The sequence below is a fragment of the Pongo abelii genome, chromosome 4, assembly GCF_028885655.2.
Source record: "Pongo abelii isolate AG06213 chromosome 4, NHGRI_mPonAbe1-v2.0_pri, whole genome shotgun sequence".
Classification (NCBI taxonomy): Eukaryota; Metazoa; Chordata; class Mammalia; order Primates; family Hominidae; genus Pongo; species Pongo abelii.
The window spans coordinates 136,686,730-136,710,681 of NC_071989.2; the positions used below are offsets into that span (position 1 = coordinate 136,686,730).

The following is a 23,952-nucleotide window of genomic DNA, read 5'->3' on the forward strand; positions in this document are numbered from 1 at the left end:
TAATTTTTAAAATATTTAAAAATCTGAAAGAAATTTTCTTTATTTTTGTACTTTGGATATTATGTTTTCTAAATAATTTTGTATGATTTTACAGTCATGCTTCCAATCCAGATTTAAATGTGCTATCAAAAATTGAGTTAAAAATGAAATCTGTATTAATTATAATAACTGTATGGTATTGCAAACTTTTTTCTTACAGTAAATTTTAAAAATCACTGATATGTAAATACTTTAAAGATCACTGCATACACCACCACTATTATTTATGCTTTGTCTACATGCCTAAATTTCAAATACAAATCTATGTAAAGTTCTTTTATAAACTAAAAATTTACTGTTTCATAGCTTATTGGGGGAAAAAAATCTCTGTAGGTAAATGAAAAATTATTGTTACATACAATGAAAATTAATAGAAATTTCTTTTTCAATCATGAAATTCAAGTTCAAACATGACACTAATAAAAAAAAGGTCAAATCACTATTCCTATAATATGCTGTTGAAAGAAAGAGATTCATCACTACAGATCTTTAAAAAATAAACTATTAAGAAAACTTAAACTCTAATAGCAATAAAGGAAGGACCAGGATCAGTGAATGATTTCAAGCAGAAGCAACATATCTTTGCCCATGACTTTCCCCACTGTCTTCAGGGTGTAACTGCAATGAGCTGACAAATGTAAACTTTTAAAATCCTAGTCTCCAACTTTCCTTCTGTGTTCAACATATTCTTACTCTATTAACTCAGTGTGAAAGACTGAACCTGCCTAAATTATCTGGTTAAAGAAATGGAAGATTTTGAGATAGATTTTTGAGCAGTCCCAACTTTTGGCATGAAACAGAAACAATTTCACATAAATACATTCACTTTTAAAACAGCCTCTAGTGATTTCCCCCTAAATATCTCATTTAAAGCAAGTTTTCTCAAGTACAAACTCTTGTGGTTTTGGACTAGCCACTGCTTAAACAAGGAAATTCATGGCTTGTTATATACATAGAATACATGAGGGTATGAATCTTACCCAAACATACACGGCCAGTCCCATCCAATGTAAGGCCTTCAGGGCACTCGCAATGAAAAGATCCCTTACTGTTGACACAGCGTCCATTTGGACAAACGCCAGGGAACACCTCACACTCATTAACATCTGCAGGGAAATGCAGCAAGCAGAGGAACAAAGATGTTACAAATAGAAAAAGCAGGTGTGGTCCTACTTCCTGTATAGCATTTTCAATCCACATTCAATACAATGTGGATTATTACTTGAGTTAAACAGAAATATTCCACAACCCAGCCACCCGCTTTCCTAGGTACCAGCTGTGAAAATTACCACAGCCTTGTCTGTCCATAAAACATGGCCCAGACATGTGCCTTTCCCAGCTGTTCTGGGCCTTAAAGGCTAGCGATGTCTTCATGAAATTTACACAACTCCATAAAGAAGAGAAATAGGAAACTCTAAGCTCTTTCCTAAGAGAATTATGCTAAAGCATTTGTTGATTACATTGAGTATTTTTATTGAAATGTCAAGGTTTTTGAAAATGATAAATATCTCCAAAGTTTGAGAGTGAATGTTAATTTTACTTACTGCTCTGAAGATGTATAGTATCTTCCAAGGAAGGATACACTCACCTTCACACGTAACACCTTTAATCCTGGCAAGCCCTCTTGGGCAAGCTGTATCTGTAACAACAATAGGACAAATTTTACTTCATTATAGAATAAAATACAACCATGGTATGCTCAAGAAGAAGTATAATGAAATCTAAATGGAACTAAATAAAAACTGCAAGGCGGGGTCTTAGGGTCCAAGGACATCATTGTCCGCTCTTCATTCAGTAGGGCACATGACTTTCTGTGGTAACTCCATTGGTATTGACCTGTATTGAGATTCTCATAATTTTTCCTACAATTTCTTTTTGCTGTCACATTGACAACTGAGTTAAAAGTAAACAGGTCAGGCGTGGTGGCTCACGCCTGTAATCCCAGCACTTTGGGAAGGCAGATTACTTGAGGTCAGGAGTTGGAGACCGATCTGGCCAACATGGTGAAACCCCGTCTCTACTAAAAATACAAAAATTAGCTGGGCATGGTGGCAGGTGCCTTTAGTCCCAGCTACTCGGGAAGCTGAGGCAGGAGAATCGCTTGAACCCGGGAGGTGGAGGTTGCAGTGAGCCGAGGTTACGCCACTGCACTCCAGCCTGGTGACAGAGCGAGACTCCGTCTCAAAAAAATAAAAGTAAACAAAAGATTTGAGGAAAACAGCCACCACACAAACAAGGATACCAGAGGATACACTCATCTAGCAGATAGATTCTAGCTGATTTCCTTCCATGTTAAAATATTTAGAAGGCCTGCTTATGTACCAGGATAAAACAAATACACATTTTAAGAGGTAAAAAACATTAGCCATGAAAGATAACATTTTAGCAAAAGTAAATGATCTCTGGTCTTCTTCAATAAGGAACTGCATAGTGAAAGAGGTGTCCTAGTGGCAGGAGAAGTTTCCAAGGAGAAGCCCAGAAGCTCCCAATCAGGCTCCTACCTAGTTCACACCGCTCACAGGGGCTCCCCCAGGCGGCTCCGAGGGTGGCACAGCATTCAGATTTCAGAGTGGCTCCATTAATATTCACCTCACAGCGGCTGTCCTGGATGTTGAGCCAACAGGTCCCCTTCAGGCTGTCTGAAAAAGAACAGGAAAGGTTGGGGAGCTCTCACCTCTGAAGAAAATAGAATTCAGCTGTGTATACAAAAGGCATTTGTTACAGTATTCTAAAAAAGAAGGGACCAACTGGCTCACGCCTGTAATCCCAGCACTTTGGGAGGCTGAGGAGGAAGGATCACTTGAGCCCAGGAGTTCGATACCAGCCTGGGAAAATAGCAAAACCCCATCTCCACCAGAGGAAAAAAAAAAAGAATACTTTAAAAGTTTTAATAGTGGGGCTGGGTGCAGTGGCTCACGCCTGTAATCCCAGCACTTTGGGAGGCCAAGGCGGGTGGATCACCTGAGGTCAGAAGTTCAAGACCAGCCTGGTCAACATGGTGAAACCCTGTCTCTACTAAATATACAAAAATTAGCAAGGCATGGTGGCAGGCGTCTGTAATCCCAGCTACTCGGGAGGCTGAGGCAGGAGAATCGCTTGAACCCGGGGGGCGGAGATTGCAGTGAGCCGAGATTGTGCCATTGCACTCCAGCCTGGGCAACAAGAGCGAAACTTCGTCTCAAAAAAAAAAAAAAAGAAAAAACTTTTAATAGCATATCCTTTGAAAACACTTTCATGTACCTGCATTCAAATATGGTATATTACATACATGTAAATAAAATATTGTACTATGTATCTCTCTCACATAATATGGTAATTAATATAATTATATCTATTGATATTCTAAGAGGAGTTGTCCAAGATTTTATGCTGGTACTCAGAAACACAATGCATTGCCATGTTGCCCAGGTTGGTCTGGTCTGGAACTCCAGGCCTCAAGCAATCCTCCCACTTCGGCCTCCCAAAGTGTTAGGATTACAGGCATCAGCCACTGCGCCCCGCCCTTCTTCTTTTTTTTTTTTTTAACATACTATAACAACATGATAAGACCATTACTTGTGTGAAAAGTATTCATAAGATTTATCCTTAATGACAAATGCTTTGATATTTAAGATTTTATCGTATAAAATCCTTTCTTTCTCCCTTAAGTCCCTACTAAATAAATCACACACAATGTATGTTCTGTTATACAGAGGCCAATATTTCTCCAACTGAAGATAATTATTTGATGAATAATTTAAAAGAAAAAAACCCTATAAAACAAAGAAGGAATAAACATCACTTATAAAACCCTTACTAATGCACTCCCAGGGCTAATATCTGATGTATTTTCTTCCAGGCATTTAAAAAATGTGTGTATGTGTCTGTGTACATTTATCTCTAGTTCAAAAAGTAAATCATACTTATGGTAAACAATTTGAAGAAATAGAGAAGTATGAGGAAGATGTAAAAATCACCTGTAACCTTCTAGAGATAACCATTCCTAATGTTTTAGACTGACTCCACATCAAATTTGTTCTTCCTTTTGAATGGTAGAGTACCCAGTGAAGTATTATGCACTTTAAAATTTTTATTTTATGTGGATTAAAGGGAATAATGAATGGTTAGTATATTTTTGGTGGCATAATGAGAAGTTTTTCAAATGAACAAATAATAAATGACTATTAACTGATTTTGAAGCAGTGATAAAGAATCCAGTCAAAGCTGATATGGCAAATACTAATTGGCTAAAACGAATCATATGTCATGTTTTCCTTGTAAGTGGCTCTCAGTTAAGTGTGCATATTACCAAGACCCTTGTTAAAATGCCGATTCATAAGTTTCCAGGTATGCAGCCCAGGAATCTGAATTTCGACAAACTCCTCAGGTGATTCTGATGTGAGTGATGTGGAAAACACTTTACCAAAACCTCAACAGCATATTGTGGCACTAAGACTTGGAAGAAAACAAAGAATAAGTGTATTCCTATAGTATTTATTTGAAAATTCATTTTAATAATATGTACAGATAAAATTTACTTCTGGCCGGACACAATGGCTCATGACTATAATCCCAGCACTTTGGGAGGCTGAGGCAGTCGGATCGCTGGAGCCCAGGAGTTCAAGACCAGCCTGGACAACATGGTGAAACCCCGTCTCTACAAAAAATACAAAAATTAGCTGGGAGTGATGGCAGATGCCTGTAGTCCCAGCTACTCAGGAAGCTGAGGTGGGAGGATTGCCTGAGCCCCATAAGCAGAGGTTGCAGTGAGATCGTGTCACTGTATTCTAGCCTGCGTGACACAGTGAGACCCTGTCTTCCAAAAAAAAAAAAAAAAGTTTTTACTTCTAAATTCAACAACAAAAATACCCCCCTGCCCCCAAACACAGAAAGGGAATTACAACTAAACCATGGGCCTATGATGGAAGAAATAGTAATTTCTGATTCCCTAGGAAACACAAGAAGTTACCAACAACCCAAACACCAAGACAGAGGTTGAAACAAAACAATTCTCTCCTGTACTGAATAAAAAGTTATGGGGCAAAGGTGTGAAAAACAGCTGGACAGTCATTTTGCTTTTTCACTCTGGCTGGAATGTTCAGTTTGGATAAAACTGCAGAGAAGCATTTGTGTCAGGTCTCAAACTACAGGCTTGTTATAGATTTACACCTGTAAATTCCATAGCACAGAGGAAACAGAGATGTTTGTGTAAAGCTACTGTGTATTTAAATGATCTTTTAATGACCCGGACTAGTTCTGATTTATCACCTTGGTTGTTATCATTTTAAGTAAGATAAACAACAGTTATTGCTAAGATTTATCAAGATAGTGACAGGAACTGGAAGGCTTTCTATGTATTAATTTATTTACTCATTAAAACAACCCTGTGAATTATGTACAATTTGCAGATGAGAAAATTTAGGCACACAGAGGTCAACCAATTTACCCAAGGTCACCCAGCTAGTACAGTGTCAGCATCAAGATTCAAGCCCATGCAGTCTGACTCCAAAGCCCTCACTCTGTAGCACTGTGATTCTTTAGGCTGGTGCTATATCAACACTTGAAAAGCTACAAATCCATTGATAGCACCCCACACCCCGCTACAGGCTCATCCTTCTCTCTCTCCGATTCCTTTCCTCCATCCTCCCTCCCTCTCTCCCCACTGACCCACTGTTGTGTGTGTATGCCCATCCCGCCCCCCATACACACACACAACTGAGATACAGATGTAGACAGTCAGGAATTAGTTAAGAACTCTCAAAAAATAAAGTAGGGTAATTAGCTTGATGGGAGAAACAGCAGAAAGACTGATATTTTATCTAGGATGGTCAGAGAAATCGTGATTTACAATGTGGTATCTGAATACACACATAAAGAGAACCCTGCAAACCCGAGAGAAAAACATTCCGCCAGATAGATCAGTGGACTTCAGGTGGGCATGTGTCTGACGCAGGAGCAGGAAGTAGGCCAGTCTGGCTCAGGCTGAGGGGCGGGAGGCAGAGCAGGGAGACAAGGTCACAGCAGGAGCAAGATCATGAGGGGAGCACAGGCTTTGGTTAGGACTTGAGCTTTTACTGAATGAAATGAGAAGCCTAGGTTTTTCTAGACACAGTTCCTGGACAAAGAATGATATGCTCTGATTTATGTTTTAAAAGGGCTTCCTGGTGGCTATGTGGAGAACTGGGTGTAGTATGAGGAAAAGAAGGTAAGGTAGAGGCTACGCTAGTAATTACGAAGAGAAATGATGGTGACTTGGATTGGGGGTTGGTGTGGTGATCGTGAGAAGGGGTTGAAATAGGGATAAACTTCAAGTGCAATCAATAGGTTTGCTGATGACGTCCATGTGCAGCTTGAGAAAAAGACATCAAGGATGTTGCCAAGGTTTTGAGGGGTGGCAGCTAGAAGAACGAATTTGCCATTTGCTGAGATGGAAATGTTCCTGGGAGACTCAGGTTCAAGCCAGTACACAGGAATTTGGTTTTAGACATGGGAATTTGAGATATTGATGAGCCATCCAAGTGGAGACACTGTACAGACAGTTGGAAACACAAATCTGGAATTGGTGGCAAGGTTGAGGCCTAGAATTTCATTATCAACTAGAGTGACAAATGTGAGAGTCAACACAGAGGCTCTTGAGGATGAGTGTAGAAAGAGAAACAGAGGTCCAAAGACGGACTGGCGGAACACTTCAGGTTAAAGGTTAGGAGGATAGGGAGGACTCGGTAAAGAGAAAATGAGCCATAAAAGTGAAAGAAGAAGAAGATAGTTGTGCCTGGGAGGCCAAAAATGCAAAATTTCTTGAGAAAGAATGATTAATGAACTGTGACAAATACTGCTAATAATCTAAGGTGAGGAATGAGAATAGACCATTGGGTTTGACAGCAGAGTGGTCACAGCCATATGTCCACGCAAGTTGAAGACAGAGCACAGACCCAAGCCAAAGATGAGGGAAACTGGTCTAGATTATATAGAACCATCAAACCACAGCAGTATAATGCAGGAAATATTAATCAAATGCATTGTTCTATTACATTTAACCATATTCGACCAGAACACCATAGTCTTTTTAAGCAGTATGCAGAATAGTTGAAGGTTAATTTATATTTAGAAAGCTTGAAAAATAGATTCTAAATCTTTAAATATTCATAGTATCCAACTAATTCATATATAATCTAATGTAATTTTAAATTAGTAATCACATCATGAAATTTCAAAATGTAATGACCTGGACCTGTGGAAGAGAAAATTGTAGGCTAACCACTGATGAGAGCCACTGACAGTCCTATTACACATTCATGACTTTTCCTGTGTATATTTTACTACTTGTTATTTTCTTTTTCAACTAGAATTCTCTTTTTAATAAAAAAGTACATGAAATAATGTCTAAAATTTAAAAATATTAGGGAAATCTCATTTTGAGCTGCTCTACACTGGGATATTCAAATTTAATCACAATAAATGAAAGCACACAATACACTGGCTGAGAAAAATATGGTGGTGGTTAGTTGTTGGCAATTGGAAGAATGACATAAAGACTTGGGGGTAAAAAAGCCTTTGTTCTTGTTTAGTTAATAAATATAAGGCAAAAGGCCAAAATAATGGAAGTCTACATGATGAGGCAAAAACTATCTTTGATGCTCAAGTGGCATGCAGATTTAGTTTTCTGAGACACTAATTGATTAATGCTGAATTCATTTCCTTTGCATAATAAAATGACTCCATCTCAATTGGAAATTGTGGCTTAGCAAAAATATTTCTGCTTTACTGGATCCAACCCACACACCCCACCGCCCCTCCAACCCAGCCCGGAATTCTATAAGAAAAAAAGTAATGCCCCAGGCAGATGGCAGTCTATTTCCTAATATGAAGAGCTGAACAAGGCTCAAATTTCACCAGCTGTACCTCACTGGGAAATGAGGAGCTGGTGTTTCCAAAGAGAAGGTTTTCATTGATAATTTTGGACTTGGTCATTTGTCTTTATGTAACAAACAGGTACTCTAGCATCCAGCTAAATATGGTTAATGTCAGACATAATACTGAAAAAGCTATTGTCTTTGACAAATATGAAACTAAAGATTAATTTTGGCTAGATAATAAAAACTGCCAGTTAATTTGGCACTATGTAAAACTGAAATATCTTCCTATTTGGAATATATATTTAGTTCACTTTAAAGGTGGATACTAGCTAATGATGTGAACTGTGTAGGCCTAGTGAATGGAACCACAGATGCTAGAAGTAGGGAAAAATTACTGGGACAGTTTTGTTCCCTTTTAAAAACATGCTGGATTTTTCCTTGCAGTAACAGATCAATCTCCCTTAATATACAGCCTATGTCATTATCAAGAACTGACTTTAAATGTTTTGAGACGTATTGAAAGATGTTAGTTTAGATGTTTTAGAATAATTTCCCCTAGAGATTTCCAAAAGCAAGAGAACAGTTATCTTCTCTTCCTTAGAGTCCAAAAATTTAGATTAATGGGAAAAAAAATAATAAATTCCCTCTATGTGTTTAAAAGCTTCAAATTCTTGTCCTGTTAACTGAATCCAAATTTCATGACATTTTTTGTTTGCCATCGAAGTTTGTTTATAAAAAAGTATGCAGTAGAGATTTGATTATATTGCTGCCCAAGGCATTTTTAGGGTAACGGATATACATATGTGTGTGGTATGGAAATGATTACAAGTTATAGCATAATATATCTACTTATATGAAAGGAAGATTTCTAGAATCTAACAAAAATTGAATAGACTGCCTAATTAATGCTATTATGTTTTACCTCTATATTGATATTGAGTAAAAACAACTAACGTAATGCGTAATTCTTTGCTTTTTGGAATCATATTCTGTTTTTATCCATAGTAAGGCCTGAGATCTGTGCTTATCTTAGCAGTGAAATTGAAGCATCAGTACTGTGTATGAATCTTACCAATACAGATCAATCCTGTGGAGCTGAGTTTGCTGCCAGGCGAACATTCACAATTGAAAGATCCAAGGTTGTTTCTGCAGGCCCCATTGACACATGGGTTGCTTTCACATTCATTTATATCTACAATCCAGAAGGAAAAGATTCTGTTAGAACTGCCATGTGTTTCTGGAAAATATTATTCCAACAAGCCATGCAATGCCAGAATGTCTGGTAAACTTGGCTCTGGTAATTTTAATATGGATCTATGAAGCATAAAGTGAATGGGGAATGGAGACATGCATTTTACATGGTGGATACACATCTATAGGACTGGGAACTCAGTAGGACCACAGCGATCAGCCTATTGGGAAAGAGTTCAGTTACATGCTCCTTCAATACATCATCACAACTTTACATAAATTGGATTTTTTTCCCACATAATAAGATGTAATTCCAGGTGCAACATCCTGTGCACAAACAAAGGTTGATTGTTTTGATGATTTCATGAGGCTCTGAAAAACTTGAAAAGTCTATCTTAGAAGCAAAATATCACAATGCTGCTTTAATTCCAAGCTCTTGGGTATGAATCAGGAAATAAGGACTGAAACATTCATGGTGGGTACATAACTCTCCTCTAGTCCCTATCCACCTTCTCTGTCTTTAGCTATTCACATTTACATGTTTAGTTTGCTTAGTTTTTTTTTTAATACAACTAATTTTGGTAAAATAAAAATTAGAAATACTTGATCAAGTAGAAATAATTGCTTTAAATAGGACTCTACAATCATTAATTTGATTTGAGTCCTAAATGAAATCGTACACCATAATCTAAACAATTCCTGTTGACGGTCAGAAGTAAGCAGAACTGCACTATGCCTATGTTCTCAAATGGTGATTAGAGAAAATGTCAAGCCTGTAATGTGAAATAGTTTAACACATGAGTTAATGAAAAAGAAATACAAGCTTCAGGTAAAGTACTATAAACAAAATCAAAGACATTTTCGGTATAAATTCAACCACTTTCAAAGTGGTACACTTTAAAGAAGTGGCACACAGTTTTCCTTCTCTACTAAATTATCTGAAACAGATCAATAGTCCTCAAGGCATTTCATATTGAACACTGGGGTTTCTAAGTTCACAAGAATACTTTTTCTTTCTCTAAATATTTCTTTGAATTTATTATAAAGCACTTTACTATACTGAGGAAAGCATGTAAACAAATAACTAGAAGACTTTAAACTAATCCTGAAAGAGCAAGGCTCACAGCGGAATATCCAGGTGCTAATTTAATTCTTGAAATAGAAATTGTTTGAAGAAATATGAATGCATTTTGCTTTCAGATTGTTTATACTGAGAAAACCTCTTAAAAATACAAGAAGAGATTTTGTAAATATAGCACAGATTTCTAATGAAAACATCAATCTCAGAGTAGAGAAACTTTTTCATAAAAACACAATGTAAAAAAGAAACTGGCTAACCATAAAAGAAGCAGATAACTAATCTAAGGACAGACCACATATAATTCTCCTATTAATTTCATTTGTAAGAAGCCTGAAAAAAGAATTTCAACATTGTGTGTTTCAAAAATTTCTATTTTAAATTAAGCCATTATGAATTCAGAAACTATAAACATATGCGCTGACAACTACAAATATCAACTATTTAGTTTCCTTTAAATAATATGTTGTTATGTTATAAATGTCATGGAACCAGGAATTGAAACAGTTCACTGTACATTCCTGGAAATAAACTTCAAAGCACATCTGGTTTACATTTAACTAGTTATGTCACTGGAAACACAATCTAAACCACAGGGCTTGCTGTAAAAATTTTAACTTTCACAGACTCTCAGAGCTCAAACAAAAAAAGTAAAATAAAGTTTCTGTAACTTCAATCTGAAATATAGAAGAACTTTACTTTCTTTATTATTAGTGCTATTTGTTATATATTTAAAATAGTCTGAAAACATGATTGACAAACAAAATTAGTGCACAAGACAAATATACAAGAAAAAGCTAAGATTTGCAATGAATCTGCTAATAATTCCCTGTCTAGTCTTTGGAAATTAATTCAGAAAGAAGAGAATGAAGAGAACTGCTTCAGACAGAAACACTGTTTGAATGCAACAGAGGAAATAAGAAAGTGACCCAAGGGAAAAAGAGATTAGTAGCCTTCAAGTCTATTCTTTGCAAAACTCTTAATAAAATGCAAATAACAGTGGGAAGAAAGTGTAGAAATAACAGTTATTTGGTTAGGTTTCCCATGATAAATCATTTTTGTTTCCTCCAATGTCATAAGGCTGGAGCCAAAAGAGTTGTCTATCATTTCTTCTTTATTTACATAACATGAACTTCTTTCCTATGAATGACAGACATAAAATTGTTTTTACATTAAATAAATCTCTCAGATTAAGAATAAGTATCCTTGTAATAAGTGAAGATCACTGTTTCTAACCCTCACTGTTGCCTGATTTGGTATGAAAGTGCCTTAATATTTACATAATCACCTAATGTTACGCTATGAAACACCACCAGCTCCTACTCTTAACTGTTCATGTAAGCAGGTGAGTCTCTGATTTTAACTTCTTTGGTATTTCAACTCTCAGAACCTTTGTACTCTATCTTACTTGTCTATAAATAATCATTGATAATTCAGTGTACACAGCAAATAGAACCAGACACTATCCATTTAGTTCTGCATTACGTGTCTCTCACGATAGCACCAGAAAGTATTTTCCTAGACAGAGAAACAAGTTCTAAAAATCATCAGTTTCCTAGTTAAATCAAGATGACGTTCTACTCTGCTCTTGCTTTCTAAGTTTCCTGAGATTTAACGGAAGCTTATCCTCCAACAGACAATAGACAAAACTGAAAAAAGACTATGGGAAGGAAGTGTAGAAAATCAGGAAAAACAAACACCTTTGAAATCCCTTCTTCCATCTGTCCAAGGAAATCATGGAGGAAATATGGCTAGGATACTTTTTCATAAAGTACATTTCTCAGAGCATTTCTGAAGAACTGGTGTTAGAGATGGGAGCAGGATCTAGAAAATAGAGACTCTGTAGTTGAATACATTTGAGAAGCCAGAGCTGGCTTAAAAAGAGGGCTCTCATAACCTATTGAAAGATATTTCAAACTCTTAAGTGTGTCCCCTTCTCGCCTACGGAAAAGATAAATCTTCAAGTACTTTCAGTGGGAATGGAATGAGCACTCCTCTTTGAGGAGTTCCTGCAAAGATGTTGGACAGCAGGGGAAACTGTCACCAGAAGTAAGTTTAGAAAAAGGGGATTTTATGCTGAAGTTTTCTTTTTTTTTTCCTTCAGGCTAATTATTGTTTTTTAGTGGCCCCTCCGATTCAATTCAAAGTTAGCACTGCACTTTGTAATTGCATTTCATTGACTTCAGCAGAATCATTCATGTTTTAGCGTCTTGTTCTATAGTCCTAACTAGTTTCTGTTCACAAGAATGCTTTGAAGTTAAACAGTAAGATGAAGAGAGAATGTTACATCTTTTTGCATACTATTACTACTGCAGTTTTCTTGGCTGTGGCATCACAGAAAAAAACAAATACTTTAACACATTAAAAAAAAAGGGCTATTCCACAATCATCAAAGATGAAATCTTTTCTTAAAAGTTTCTATTCCAAAGTAGTAATTGGATTTGAGAATGTTATGGGACCCTTCTGTAGGCCCACACAGTGAGATTTAAACAGGAACAATGACTAGTATTCATACCACAGATTATTCTGAAATATACAGTACTTTGATCAAGATACAAAAACATAATTCAGGGTGCTCACTGCTTAGCCAGTATCTCACTGAAAATGAGGACTTCTCTAACCATTTAACTCATTTAAGTAACTTCCACTGCAAAAATATGTGATTAGAAGAAAACAAAGAAGCTTTTAAACACTAGTTATGGTCTATAAACCCAAATGACAACTTTTAAATTATCAAATGGAAAGGACAATTCTCTTAGACTAAAAACATATTAAAGTTATCATTTTTACTTAGTTCTCAAATATTTTGTGGGCCAACTTCTTAGTTATATCAATCATTTCATAAATAAAATGCCTAAGAGTTAACTTTTCCATTACAATTCAGTTCCTACATTAATGGATCATAGTGGTTCTGAAAAGAGGAAAACACAGTAAACAAATATTTGACATTATATTTCAGCAAGTAAAACAATATGGCTCCTTCCAGTTGGTTTCTTTTTTATCCGCTTTAAAATGTTTGTTCCAAATGTGTGTTGATATTTTGTCTGAGTGGAACAAAATTGATGGTGTTTGTAAACTGTATTAGGTCCTTACTATTTCAAAAACTGGCAGATTAGCTAAACGAGATTATAAAATAAAATATTCAAACAATATTCTTTTCACTACATTGCTTCATCACTGTAATTGATGTTTACACAACTCCAGGTACTCACTATTCACAAATAAGGCAATGTAGACAGCTCTTACCTTCACAGGTCTCTGTCTCAGTCCTGAACACATACCCTGGTGGGCACGTACAGCTGTAACTTCCTGGCGTGTTTCGGCACAATCCGTTATCACAAAGCAGTCTGTTTACCAAACATTCATCAATGTCTGAAAGCAACGATTGGAAGACAGGAGATACACATATTTAAGCATGTATTACAGTGGGCAGCAATGTTTAATTTTGTTATTTGTTTTGTTTCCCTCTTTCTTTTCTGTGACATAGTCTGTATCACAGCGCACTCTTCATCCTAAGCAAAATATATTTAGTTTTATTCAAATGTGATATTTTTATGCTAGTGGCTAATTTTAAGATGCTTTTAAATCCCCGGAAAGTATGCACTAGCTTGGAAAGGCACATCTCTACTTCACTTGCTTTTAGTCCTGTAATGATATTATGTTAGATATATTTTTAAAGCATTCATAAAAGATATCAAAAGGTTAAATTCATTTGCCTGTATACTTGCTTATGTATAATAAAAGTAACAGAAGGCATTGTTTATGATTAAAATTTTTAGAAAGAATGCCTTATGTCTTCATGTCCCAGATGGTTAAAAAAATGCATTAAACAGCAGTTAGAAGACATTCATTAATCTTTTCTCACTATGTTTTTATCTCACAAACAGTTATTAATGAAAATGATGTATTTTGCATACTCTTTTAGCAGTCCAGAACAGCCTAGAGAATATCATCTAAAACTCCAGTTTAAGAAGCTCACAATGAGTTGTTTGTTTGTTTTTGAGACAGGATCTCACTCTGTTGCCCCGGTTATGGTGCACTGGTGCGATCACAGCTCACTGAAGCTTTGAACTTCTTGGCTCAAGCAATCCTCCTGCCACAGCCTTCCACAAGTAGCTAAGACTACAGGCATGTGCCAGCATGCCTGGCCAACTTAAGACAATTTTTTTAGAGATGGGATCTCACTATGTTGCTCAGGCTGTTCTGGAACCTCTGGCCTCAGGTGATTCTTGCAGCTTGGTCTCCCAAAGTGCTGGGATTATAGGCATAAGCTACCGCACCTGGCCTCACATTTTAATCTTCATATTCTTCCACTTTTGCAAGTGTAGTTAGTGACAAAAAGAAATAAACACTGTAGTTTAGAATGAAGAGCTCTTTCACTTAAAGTTACATTTCTAGTCTTGCAAATAACAATTTTCCCTTATTAAATAATATGCTGATACTGTGGAGATTTTGAAAACAGATCAGAAAAACATCTGTAATTCCATCATCACTGATAATATTCTTTTGTGTATTATCTGATCCTTTCCCTTCTTGATCTTGTTTTTGCTCCAACTCTGAATCTTGATACTTTAAAAATTAACATTGTATTTTAAGGACTAGACTACCATAGCTTTTCCCATAATACTGTAATATGTGTACAAATTGTGACTGCATCACAATTTTCTTTCTCTCTTTCTCCACTCCCCTTCCCTCCCTTCCCTTCCTTTTCTCTTTTCTTTCCTTTTTTCTGGGATGGAGTCTCGGTCTGTCACCCTGGCTGGAGTGCAGTGGTGCGATCTCCGCTCACTGCAGCCTCCGCATCCCGGGTTCCAGCGATTCTCCTGCTTCAGCCTCCTGGGTGCTGGGATTACAGGCACGTGTCACCATGCCCGGCTAATTTTTGTATTTTTTAGTAGAGGGGGGTTTCACCATGTTGGCCAGGCTGGTCTCAAACTCCTAAACTCAGGTGATCCGCCCACCTCAGCCTCCCAAAGTACTAGGATTACAGGAGTGAGCCACTGTGCCCAGCTTGCATCACAATTTTTTAACCCATTTTTCTAAGCTATGGATTGAATTGTGTCCCTTAAAAAAGATATGTTGAAATCTTAAAACCCAGTATCTCAGAATGTGACTTTATTTGGAAATAGGATTTTTATAGAAGTAATCAAGTTATAATGAAGTTGTTAGGGTAGGTTGTGATTCAACATGACTGGTGTCCATGTAAAAAGGAGAAATCTGGACTTCACTTCTGGAGAATAAAAACTAGCATGGTTTGCATGTTCTTAGAAATGTTCAATAATCTTTGCCTGGTACTCTTCCCTGTAGTTATCAAAATCTATTATAGCATGTAATACAAACATAGCTTTTACATCCATCTGTATGTATGTCTTCAACTCCAAATCAAACGAATATGTTCAATAGTAAAAGCCACTACCAGAAACACAGAAAAATCTGTTCCTTTTCTAATCATAATCATTAACACTTGGTTGTAAAAGCCATCAGTGATTAGTTGTAAAACTATCATGCACAATGATGGATTGAATAATATTTATTTTATAAAAGTCCACTCAAGTGCTTTATGGGAAAATCTTGCACTAATAGAAAACAATAAAAGACTGTCAAACCTTTTCATCCTCCTCCTCTTGCATTTGTTAAACATAAATTACATACTTGAGTTTTTTCAATCATTCTCTTATAATTAAAAAAGGAAATACCTTTGTCTTTGTTGTCATGTTTAGGTATATTGTGGCAACTGGTTGTTTCTTTATGAATTTAAAATTCTCTCAACCTGAACACTTTATTTTCTTGACTTTTCTCCATACTGACCTGTTAATTTTTGAAGTCAAATTCTTCGTAAAAAATTACAGGATTAAGGTATATGCAGGAAAACAATAGGCAAATAATTGAGGATGTTAATTTGGGAAAAGAATATTTTAAAAATGAATTGGTACCACCAAGAAGCCTGTTACTGTGTAACAAAATTTGTTTGATTCTGATATTTTCCTATCAATGTGTAATATGAAGAAAACAAGAAAAACTGTACAATTTTTAGTTTTAGTCATTTGTGTTTTTACTTCTAATATAATCCATGGGATTAAACTATATGAAATGTTCTTCCATAAATATAAACAAATAACTTACCAATACAGTTTCTTCCAGAGGCATCTGGTTCATAGCCACTGTTGCAATTACAACGGTAACTACCACGTAAGTTTTCACAAATCCCATTGGCACATATATCAGGATCCAAAGCACACTCATTGATATCTGCATTAAATATTGAAAGTTTAGTGCTCCTACACATGTTATTGTTTGTTGATAAATGCAGGTCTAGTAAAGACCATTCAACATATGAAGTGTTTAACTCTGCAAACTCACAATTTGCCTGCCTTTCAGAAAGGAAAAAGAACTGAAAACAAGGAGTAAGAAAATAAAACTGAGAGATATAGGACACTTCACTGGTAAATCAAAAGAAAAATGAAAGAAACTGGCAGAAATTCAAAGAGTTAAATCATGAAATATGCCAGCATTTATGATAAAATTAATAAAGACAATTTATAGGCTGTTGGCTCCAAATCCAAAGGAAAACTCGAGTTGATAGATATTGTAACCATCTAATTAAAAGACAGAGATTTATTAGGGTGGCCCATATAATTTTATGGTCCCCAAAGATACAGGATATTTCTATTTTATTACATTTTTGTGGTCAAGTTAGTAATATTTAATAAGTGTTTCTCATTGCTGATACGTGAAATTAATGGAAAGGACACTTTAAACATGGATGCTTCAGAACGTGACGTTTTATAATGAGCCATGAGCATGACTACTACTACTATATCACTGAGGGGCAGTAGAACTTGTGCATTGATGTGCTTGTATGAATGATCAAGTAGTTTCCAACAGAGGCTGGCTCTGCTGGAGAGGCTGTACTGACAGGGAATATAATGAAAGAGTAAGCCCAAAGTCAAATTTTGGTCGCTATGCTCAAATTTTGATGCTATTGTTTTCAATAATTTGCGAGACCTTAAATATTTTGGAAATGTCTTTCATTTTATACTTGGGAAAAACATCCTTGTAAAAGTTTACTTTTTACTCTGGTTTGGATATTTATTATAAAGATTCAACATTACTGCCTACCATCTACAATTTGACTAAAGCCTTCTCAAACACAAGGGTAGAAGAATATATATAAATATATATATATAACCATATACATATTTATATATACTCTTCATATATACATATTCATATATATAGTGAAGATTAATAACACCCCAGTTTTATTTATGTATAAATGAATCTATATGTATACTAAAATATAAAAGAATTTGAAAATTATAAACACATATGTACTTAAATGTTCAAGATTCTATATTGGAATTTTGTTAACCATAATACAAAATTGAAAGCAAGAAAAATTTTAGTGAATCTTACTTTACTTGGAGAGAAACGTTTTATTATTCCTAGGTGTAAATAGTCTTAACAAATTATTTCAGCCAGTATATCCCAAACTTGATCCATATCAAATATCTCTTTAATACTGTTTATTTTTCTAACCCTATCTGCACCATTACTTAATATTTTATCATAAAATTGACTCATTCTTTTTTTTTAACTTAAATGTCACATTATTCTTTTCTTAAGCAATGATTGCATGAAATCAGGAGAGTAGTTTGTTAGTGACATTTTTAACAATGCATATTTAACAGATAAATATTTATCCAAGATGAAAATGTGTATCTACATATCACTTAATATCATCTAGCTTATAACCACTGCTCTAGGAGATAATTAATCTTATTATTTTATAATATTACATTTTCATATTAAATATAATCATATTAATATTATAATTATAAAGCTATACGATTATGTCATATGATTACTATAAAGTTGAGATTAACTAGAGTTACCTCTTCCATCCACAGTGATACCTATTCCACTACTACAAAGGCCGTGGAATTCAGCTGTATGACAAAAAGAAATAGAAGAATTAAAAACTTAACTATACCTATTCCATATGCAAGTCATTTCATAACTCCAAAACTACCATTAGGAAGAATTATTTGTGCATTAGTTTTTAAAGTGAAAAAAATTACCATTTTCTAGCAAACAATTATTATAAAATTCTGAACTCATAAATAAGCATAAAAGAGTAAATAAAAATCACTTGTAATCATCATCCTGAATATTATTAATATATGAATGTTACTAATATTTTCTACATAAGGAAATTTTAAGAAAAATATAAATGGTCTTACAGAGCTTGATATTTAACTTTTTTTTCCTCACTAATAAAATAATAACAGCCAAAATGTAGGTTATAGTACTTACCAAGTGCCTGGTATTGTTCTACATTTTACATCTAACAATTTAGTTAATTTTCCCAATACCACAAACTAAATATTATTGTATTTTCCTTTTTACAACTGAGAAAAAGGGGGAAACAGAGAAGTGCAGTAACTTGACCAAGGTCACAGAGGCTGTAAGTGGAGAAGCCGACTTGGCTCCTGGGTACTCTATCACAGGCATGTCATGTCAATGTCCCATTTAATAGGCCATTTAATATTGTTTTCTCAGTTACGTAGAGGTATCACACTTATTCAATCAATCTCTTACTGGTGAAATTAGGTTTGTCCAACTTTTAGCAACTATCATAAATAATATGAAGTTTAATTATATCACTAGGATAGTCTCTTACAAGTAAAACTCTCAAAGTTTATCCCCTAAAGGTTTTAGATAGTTCTTCCCCTCCTAAAACACCCCCAAATTACCCCTCCATCAGCAGTATAAGACAGTATTCATTTTTTTAATACCCTCTATCACTGAGAAGAATCAATTGTCTATACCAGTCTGCTAAACAAAAATGGCACCTTATTTTATTTTTAATTTTACAGAGAGTGAGCATCTTTTTACATGGTATTCTTCCATTTGCATTTCTACTTTCTGAATTCCTGTTTATGTACACTGCTCTTTTTTCTATAGAGGATTTCATCTTTCCTTATTGATTAATGTAAATTCCATAAAGATTAAGAAATGATATATAAAAATATTTTTCCAGATTACTTGTGTATTTTACTATTTAGGCCTGTTTTGAAAGTCTTTTACCATTACAAAATAAAAAAGAATTTATATTCTATATGAAAATTATGTTTTAATGTTTAGTGTAGGGACCTAACTTCATGTTTTTTTCCGAAAGTTATCAACAATAATTATTATTTAATCTTTTTCCTTGCTGCTCCAAAATGCTTTGTTATATCCTAATTCCTATTCATATTCAGGTTTCTAGATTCATTTTATTAGTTCACTTAGCTTTTTATCTAGTCTTATGCCAATTTTTGAACTTATTTGATAATATGCATAATTCAATTTGGTACATTTTAGAACTAGGTTCTCCTCACTATTTTTTTTTTTTTTAAAGTCACACTCAGTAATTCTTCTGGATGCTTCAAATCATTATTTCCACATTTGAAGACTCCATTCAGGATTTTTAAGGGAATTACAAGACATTTCCTTTACAGGAATGCTTTCCTGTATCCTCCACATGGAAAGTTCTTACTCATTTTTTTCAAGACCAAACTAAACGTGCCCCTTCTGTGAAGTCTTTCCCAGCTTCCCTGGGCTACAAATTGCTCCTTCCTCTGTGCTCTCTCCATACTTGAACCTTGTAAGGCACTAATCACACTAAATTGTAATTTATACATTTGCCTGCCTGTATTCTCAACTACTCTTAACTTTAAGGAAAAACACAGAATCCCTACTGTACTTAACGTATATTGAATACATATTCAATACAGGTTTAGTTAAAGTATGAACAGACAAGAGTCAATGTTATTGACCTAAGAGTCTGGAACTATTGCCTGAGACTGTGACTTGAGACCACTTGGTGTCAAGATATATATATAGAGAGAGAGATCTTTATATATATAAATAAAATCAAATTGAGTTCTTGTTGTGTTTATAACCTTGAAAGTGGTAAGTAAATTTTATGCTATTTGTCTTCACCATGACAGCACAGATCAAGGAAACTGAGGCTATCATGTTCATGTAAAAACAAAACCCTCTTATAATAATCCTAACTGTATAAGAAAATAGATTTTTGATTGTTTTTTAAAGAGTCAGCATCTCACTCTGTTACCCAGGCTGGAGTGTAGTGGCACAGTGATGGCTCACTGCAGCCTCGAACCCTTGGGCTCAAGTGGTCCCCCGCACCTCAGCCCCCCTAGTAGCTGGGACTACAGGTGTGTGCCACCACACCCAGCTAATTTAAGATTTTTTTTTTTTTTGCCAAGACAGTGTCTCACCCTGGCTTCAAGTGATCCTCCTGCCTGATCCCTCCCAAAGTGCTGGGATTACAGGTGTGAGCCACTACAATCAGCCAGCAAATAGATTTTTGTATTTACTGTGTGTGCTGTTGGCCTAGAAATCGTATATAAACACAAGCCAAATCTCCTTATTATATGCCTCACATATCAATACAGTATTGGATTTCTTTTCTTCAGTTAAAATTAATGACGAAACACTTAAGAGCTGATGTTCTCTTTGGCCAAACATCTAAGGTTGCATTTCTTGATTCTTTATCAACTGTGAAAATGGCACATGTGACTACCTGAATTTTTTGCAGGGCATGGCTGGCAGGGTTCTCCAAAACCATAGTCTGGATTGGCACAGCAGCATTCAGACTTGGTCACTGCACCAGGGAAAGGACGCACACACACTCCTTTCTTGATTCCTCCATAGCAGGTACTGCGCATGTGAGTATCTAAAGGAGATACAAAAATAATGACTTGAGGCAGTGATAGAGACAAAGAGATTTCGAAACAGAAGGCTTCTTTTAACCTAAGTGGCCACTAGATTGGAAGCTTTTCAAGGGCATCTGAGACTTTTATTTTGCATCTTTAGCATCTAATAGTGTTAGGAAATCAACAAATGTTTTCTGAGTGGGGAAAAGAATGGATGCATATCACCGACTCTGTTTTCTTTAATAAGTTTTATGAGCTACACAGTATCCATTGTCCGATGTATTCTTACAAACCTTTTATGAAACCTAGGATATTTCCACAGTTATAAAGAATACTTGGAGCTCTAATCACTGGCTATGCTATATTCAAAATGACACTTCTTATTTCAATTTTGGAAGTTCTCATGAACAATGAAGTGCAATCAAGTTAAACTACCTTGAGGTGATACTGGCTTGGGTGTGAGATTTCTTACTCCCACTTTTCGAGTTAGGAAGCCTTTCTTTTCAACCCCCAGGATGCTGCCTGTGACTGTTTTAACCTCAGAAACTCAGTAAATCCAGTTATAAAAATAGTTAACTACCATATGTGCTCTTGGCATTGTGCTCGTTGCTTTACAGACATTATCTCATTGAACAGTCAGGTCAACAGCTCTATAGGAGTGGTCATTATGTGCATTTTATAGATGAGGAAGATGAGGTTCACAGCTACCTATGTAGTTTGAAGTCCTTGAATATCCAGTGCCTGAGTTGAGGTTCAGACAAGGTTTATGTGACTTCTAAAACTCTTCCTCTTTCTAGTAAGTAATGCTATACCCCAAAGAAACATATTCTGCTTAGTTCTCTCACTCTTAATTCTCATAAAATACCCTACAACTTTACAAGACAGTAAACAGTGAACTATAAAAAACTCAGATCATAAAGGGCAGAGAACCCGTACAATTTTTAAGCAGTATACTGACCTGGTAATTTCACCAGAGATAACCTCTATTATAAATATCTGTAACTATTCACAACTTGTTGGAAAAAATTTTATCTGCTTGTTATGCAAAATGGTCATCCAATAATTTCTTATGACCTGGGGGCATTTCTGATTAAAACAGTGATTTATGGCTGCATTAAAAATGAGATACGTGTGTGCTTAAATGGAAGGAGGCCATGGGATTCACCAACCCCATCCCTGAGGAGTCAACTCAGAGAAACTTGTGCTGCCTCTGCTGTGGCTGAGTTTGGCAGTGTATCTTCTGAGTTACACACAAACACAGATTTGACTTGAAGGCAAATTTGCACAAATATAACATGGTTCATGATTTCCAATATGATTTTTGTGAGTTCTTTGGACATTACTGATGATCTTGGAAGGCACCTATGAACAGCCAAAGTTATTTCTGCTTTTGGGTTTAGAGCATATGCCATGCAGAATTTTTAAAAGCAAGCAGATAAAAGGCCTATGGAGCTCACTGGAAGAGTGAGATATGTTATATGGTAGTTTGCATTACAGGTGAACTAATCTCTTTAGAGTACCCAACACCAGAAGTTTCATGAAAAAGAAAGTAGCATAACTTATGTGTGGGTTTTAGGGACATAAACTTCCCAAAGTTCAGATCCCCACAAGATGATCTTACATAAATTACTTAACATCTTCCTTATTCATTAAATAAGGATACAGTTTGTATAGTAAATGAAAGTATATTTGTTAAGCACTAAGCACACTGCCTAGGACACACCTGAAATACTAAAAAAAAAATGGTGACCACCTTATTTCCCTCTTCTGTTTTTTTTTCTAAGACTAGTAAAGTGCAGCAGTGAGAAGGGAGGAAAAGTAGAACAAGGAGTTCTATCTGTAACTGATACTGTGAACAATCAGTTGAGGTAACTCACTATTTCCCTACTGACCTTTTCTTGTTCAAAGACCCCAATTTGGCAACCTAGCTCATATTATACTATTCAAATATAACTGAACCACTGTATACAGGATAGGATAAGAGGAACAATACCAGTAGCACCATCAGAATATTCTCACATGAATGATTTGGTGACAGACTGGACCTAAATGCATCTTTTCCACATGTTAGCAGATTTCTGCATGCCTTTTCTCTCTTTCTCTCTCTTTTTTTCTCTTTCTTTCTTTCTTTTCTCTTTTTCTCCTTCCTTCCTTCCTTTCCTTCCTTTCTTCCCACCCTCCCTCCCTCCGTCCTTCCTTCTTTCCTTCCTTTTTTTTTGAGATGGAGTCTCGCTCTGTCGCCCAGGCTGGAGTGCAATGGCGTGGCATGATCTTGACTCACTACAACCTCCAGCTCCTGGGTTCAAGTGATTCTCCTGCCTCAGCCTTCTGAGTAGCTGGGATTACAGGCACACACCACTACAACCAGCTAATTTTGTATTTTTAGTAGAGATGGGGTTTAACCATGTTGACCAGGCTGGTCTCAAACTCCTGACTTCAGGTGATCCACCCGCCTTGGCCTCCCAAAGTGTTGGGATTACAGGTGTGAGCCACCATGCCTGCCCCCTCTTCTTTCTTAAAGAATGAAAAGATTTAAAATTTCTTCAGGTAATTAGCAGATTCTACATACCATGAGTAAAATATGTATGTATGCAAAATGCTAACTTCATTTTATTCTTCTTTCTTTAAAATCAACTTTTATTTATAACTTAAAGCAGCAACTCTTAAGACTATGACCTAGATATACCACTATTCTAATTTAATAACAATAATACCAGTAGTAGTTAACTTATTACGCATTTGCTATGTGCTAGACACCATTCAAAGCTTTATTTAATTCTCAAAACAACAAAAGAGGACAGGAGGAACAGAGAGGTCCTGTATGTTGCTGTCATCTTATAATTTTTTTGTCACTTAAGAATATTCAGTAGTTATCATGTCGCCTGAGTTTTCTTCCTTACTTACTAAACTGCATCACTGAATAAACTTAAAAATAAATTTTGAATGAATGGGAAAGATAAAGATATGATTGCCTTTTGTTTACAACCTTGCTTGTGAGTTGTATTTCAATACACTAGTTGAAATCATAGCTAAATTACCTGAGACTAAAACAAAAAACAAAAACACATCTTAATGTCTACAGAAG

The 23,952-nt window shown here is 35.6% G+C and overlaps 1 protein-coding gene across 2 annotated transcripts in view; it reads right to left on the reverse strand.

Annotated features, from left to right (window-relative positions):
- The window catches only part of FBN2 (fibrillin 2), a 283,862-nt gene that overhangs the window by 90,384 nt on the left and 169,526 nt on the right, over positions 1–23,952 (reverse strand). For both annotated transcript variants that reach the window (XM_024246978.3, XM_054555893.2), the window contains 8 exons: positions 20,735–20,887; positions 18,039–18,092; positions 16,267–16,392; positions 13,390–13,515; positions 8,947–9,066; positions 2,541–2,678; positions 1,628–1,678; positions 1,020–1,145 (listed from right to left, as the gene is read on the reverse strand). In XM_024246978.3, coding sequence (XP_024102746.2) covers positions 1,020–1,145; positions 1,628–1,678; positions 2,541–2,678; positions 8,947–9,066; positions 13,390–13,515; positions 16,267–16,392; positions 18,039–18,092; positions 20,735–20,887 — 894 coding nt within the window. The remainder of the gene's footprint in view (positions 1–1,019; positions 1,146–1,627; positions 1,679–2,540; positions 2,679–8,946; positions 9,067–13,389; positions 13,516–16,266; positions 16,393–18,038; positions 18,093–20,734; positions 20,888–23,952) is intronic.